The sequence below is a fragment of the Frieseomelitta varia genome, unplaced genomic scaffold (genome assembly GCF_011392965.1).
Source record: "Frieseomelitta varia isolate USP_RPSP 00005682 unplaced genomic scaffold, Fvar_1.2 scaffold_475, whole genome shotgun sequence".
Taxonomy (NCBI): Eukaryota; Metazoa; Arthropoda; class Insecta; order Hymenoptera; family Apidae; genus Frieseomelitta; species Frieseomelitta varia.
In genome coordinates, this window is record NW_025110229.1 from 170,547 (window position 1) to 174,161 (window position 3,615).

A 3,615-nucleotide genomic window follows, 5' to 3' on the forward strand; every position below is an offset into this window, starting at 1 on the left:
GCGATTGTAAAATATTAAATATTACCCCAGAGTAATCGTGCAGCTCAGAGTAATTTGCAAACTCCTCTTCGAACATTTCATCAAACTTGTTGTAATGATTAGACTTTTGTTTTAGTAGACTTTTTTATGCGTTTGTAGAAAATTTTGAAGTGCGAAATTGCAAACAATATATTAATTATATTAATATTTTATATTATATTAATTATATCATATTAATATTTTATATTATATTAATTATATTTTTATAAATACCTTTACATATTTAAAATAATGTCTTATACTATAGTTCATTACTGAGTACATATTTAAAATAATGTCTTATATTAGTTCATTACTGAGTTTTTCATTTTACACATTACATAAATCATCGATGTTAACACGAAAGAAAGTGTATCACAGTGGTCGTCGCATCGTCTCAAGGTCCAAGCCACGGACATATTCATTAACGTCTCTAAAAAGGGAATTCCTCTGGTTGCTCATGCACATGCGAGTTCGTAAATAAACAATTCACTTGAACGCAGGTATTCCCAGCGTTGAGTTCAATGAAAGAACGACCGTGAAACCGGCGGATAAAATTCCATGGAATTTTTACATCGCTGCGTGTTTCCGAACAGATGCTACTTGTTCCTGCCACTCCTTTTCACAATGATAATAAGAATTTCATAATAAAAAAAAAAAAGTAATGACATAAAAATGAGATAAAATGGTGTGCGGAACACTTCAACAACATAGAAATAAAACAATTTATTCATTTATCTAAATTCTGACGAGCAGATGCCCCGTTGTACAGGAAAGGAGATAAAATACAGTCGTTTTAGAAAGTCTTCGTTCACACGGTGAAAAATTAGTATTCGATATTTTGAACTTTTATTAAAGTGCGACAAATTTTGAGGGATCGTTGTAAAAAGGAAGCTTCAATATTTACGACAGCAGTGAATTTAGTTATGAGAAAGAACTTTTTAATGTTTATCAATAAAATAAAACGTTCGAATTTGCAGATTATTGAGGGAAAGAAAAGTATCTTTGCTCAATCTTTCTCAAAATGACGTAAAAACATTTTTGGAAAAAAATGGTAGCTTCAATTTAAGTGTAAGTGTCGATAATTTTCTTTAGAATTTTATAGAAAGTATACAATTATAACTTCTTAAAAAAAAGAATCTTAGACTTACCGATATACTCATTTTAAAGCGTAAAGCTTCTTCGCCAAAAATTGTCATGTACGTGAAAGATTTCAGTCAAGGATCACTGTCTATTTAACGTTCCATTCATCTATCTCTGTTCGAATTATACTTGAAAGAAGAAAAAAGGGGAATCACATCAACGTAAAATTATCTTGCATCGCTGTGATCGAATGTATGTATATAGAACATGGAAAAGTCATTCATGTAACGTATATAAGCTTCCGTTGTCATCTGCAGATATCAGTTCTGAGTATTCTGAGTGAAACGACATCACTAATAGTATTTTGCTAAATATGTTTAAATTCGTCTGTGTATTGTTCGTCGCTTTAATGGTGCTTTCAACCAGTAAGTCTTCACAAACCATTTCTACCAGTAAATGGCTTGTTCAAATGTGTCCAAGTGTTTCAAATTTTTAGCCTAGGGCAGTGACGGCGAACCTTTTTGAGAAGTAGGTCAAATTTTGTTCATTATTTTTTTTAATACTAGCTCGCCGGTCACTAAGTCAGTAGCGTCACTGCCCTAAGGGGGAGGGGAGGATGGTTAAAAACTACTTTCTTTTGGTTCTCACTTTTATAATCCTCTAAAAAGTTTACGTTTCCTTTTTGTTTTACGACGTTTACTTTTGCAAGTGAAAAGCAAAAAATAAATGTCGACGTCAAAAAATTGACATAAAAGCCCAGTCACTATACATTAGATATATATACTTTATTTCTTAATATTTTTTATTGTCTGTTCTCTCTTTTATTATATAAAAAACTAGCAAAGCTACCCATTCTGAGAATGAGATCTAGTGTGTCTTTTTAGTGTTTATTACATCTGTTTAATCGTAAGATTTTTTGGACACAACTCATATAACATTTAAGACTTAAAGTACCTATATGTATACATAACCAAGTCGTAAATCCTACATAAAACACAATTATGCATTTATTTCTCACTTTTAAGCTCTAACCGAACACTTGTAATTTCCTTAACATTTCTTGAAAAGAGGGGTCCGAGAAATAATTAAAATTCTTTTGTATATATGATGATAAGTTTATGAAAATCAACGCATGGGTCATTTAAAAAGCCTGCATGGGTCAATGGCTGACTCGCGGGTCATAGGTTCACCATCATTGGCCTAGAGCAATGGTTCTCAATGATTTTTTGGCCCAATTAAGCATCTCTTACTATTCAAAAAGTGAACTTTTGACGTGGAGAAAGGCCTAGTTTCCAAAGAACAGGACACCCACGAAAGAAAGTTAAAGGAATATAAAAAAAAAGTCTCGAATTGACCCCCCCCCCTCCCCTAGAAAATCAAATTGCTCCCTGTATACTCGAAACTTACAAATAAAATTTACCAAATTTCAGCTTCGTTCGCCAAGAAATTGGTCTGTGACATGCCGAACGAGGAATATCAGTGCGGCTCAGCCTGTCAAAGACAGTGTGCTACTCTGAATCAGCCTTGCGCCATCGTGAATTTCGTAAGTTGATCGAGAAATCAGTTTTTGAGCACAGAAATGAACGTCGTTGCGATCATGTTTGCAGAGATGTAACGACGGCTGTTACTGCAAGGATGGTTACGCCAGGAATAAGAATGGCGTCTGCATTCCCATAACGGAGTGCAATAGCAAACGTCTCAAATACACTCGGATTCCATTGTACCGTTTGAGTAATCTTGGCTTTTAACGTAGGAATTTTTACGCAGGGATGTACATATGTATATAATTATGTAAATGTACGTACTTGGTTAACGATAATCGTTGGCTCTCCGTCTTGTGAAAATGTAGATAACAAACGTGCCGCATTTCCCTCCCTACGCGTGTCTCGAATGCATAGTTCGCACGATCGTGTGCGTTCGATGACGACTATTGAATAACAGAATAACCGATGTATCAAGTCTGTTTTGTAAAAACAGATAAGTTTTCTTGCTTTTGCACAAGTTACGTCGTTCGTTAGAGATTGTTGAACGTAAGGAGTACAAATATAATTTTATATAAAATAACAAATCAATGCTTTTTATATTCAAATTGACAAACGTTCTGGCCATTTTTATTTCGTCTTCACTAAAGTGAAAATCAAATGGGAGACAAATATTTTCCGAATTACTAATTATTTAAATAATTATTATCTTTAAAATATCTAAAATATTAATTATTTAAAATATCTTTTTCCGATTTTTATGTAATATTGTAACGATAAGTATAATATTATAATGAATAATAAAATTAATTTGTATATAGCATACTGACTTTTCTTAATTTCAATTTAATAACAATATTTTATATCGTGTAATAAGTATAAAATAATAAGATAATGTATGATGTAATATGATGATATAATTATGTATAATATATATTATATATATATATATCTTATCAAGCAGTAATAAAATTTAATAAAAACACACTCTTCTTGCCATGTCTCAAAAATAGTCAACTAGATAAACCATGTA

General features: G+C 32.1%; 1 protein-coding gene across 1 annotated transcript; it reads left to right on the top strand.

Annotated features, from left to right (window-relative positions):
- The first annotated feature begins 1,376 nt into the window (after positions 1-1,376).
- Positions 1,377-3,400, top strand: LOC122532791 (inducible metalloproteinase inhibitor protein-like). The gene is made up of 3 exons (XM_043661879.1): positions 1,377-1,526; positions 2,532-2,644; positions 2,709-3,400. Exons 1-3 carry the CDS (start codon positions 1,475-1,477, stop codon positions 2,847-2,849), a joined length of 306 nt encoding a protein of 101 aa, XP_043517814.1. The 5' UTR covers positions 1,377-1,474; the 3' UTR covers positions 2,850-3,400.
- The last annotated feature ends 215 nt before the right edge of the window (positions 3,401-3,615 follow it).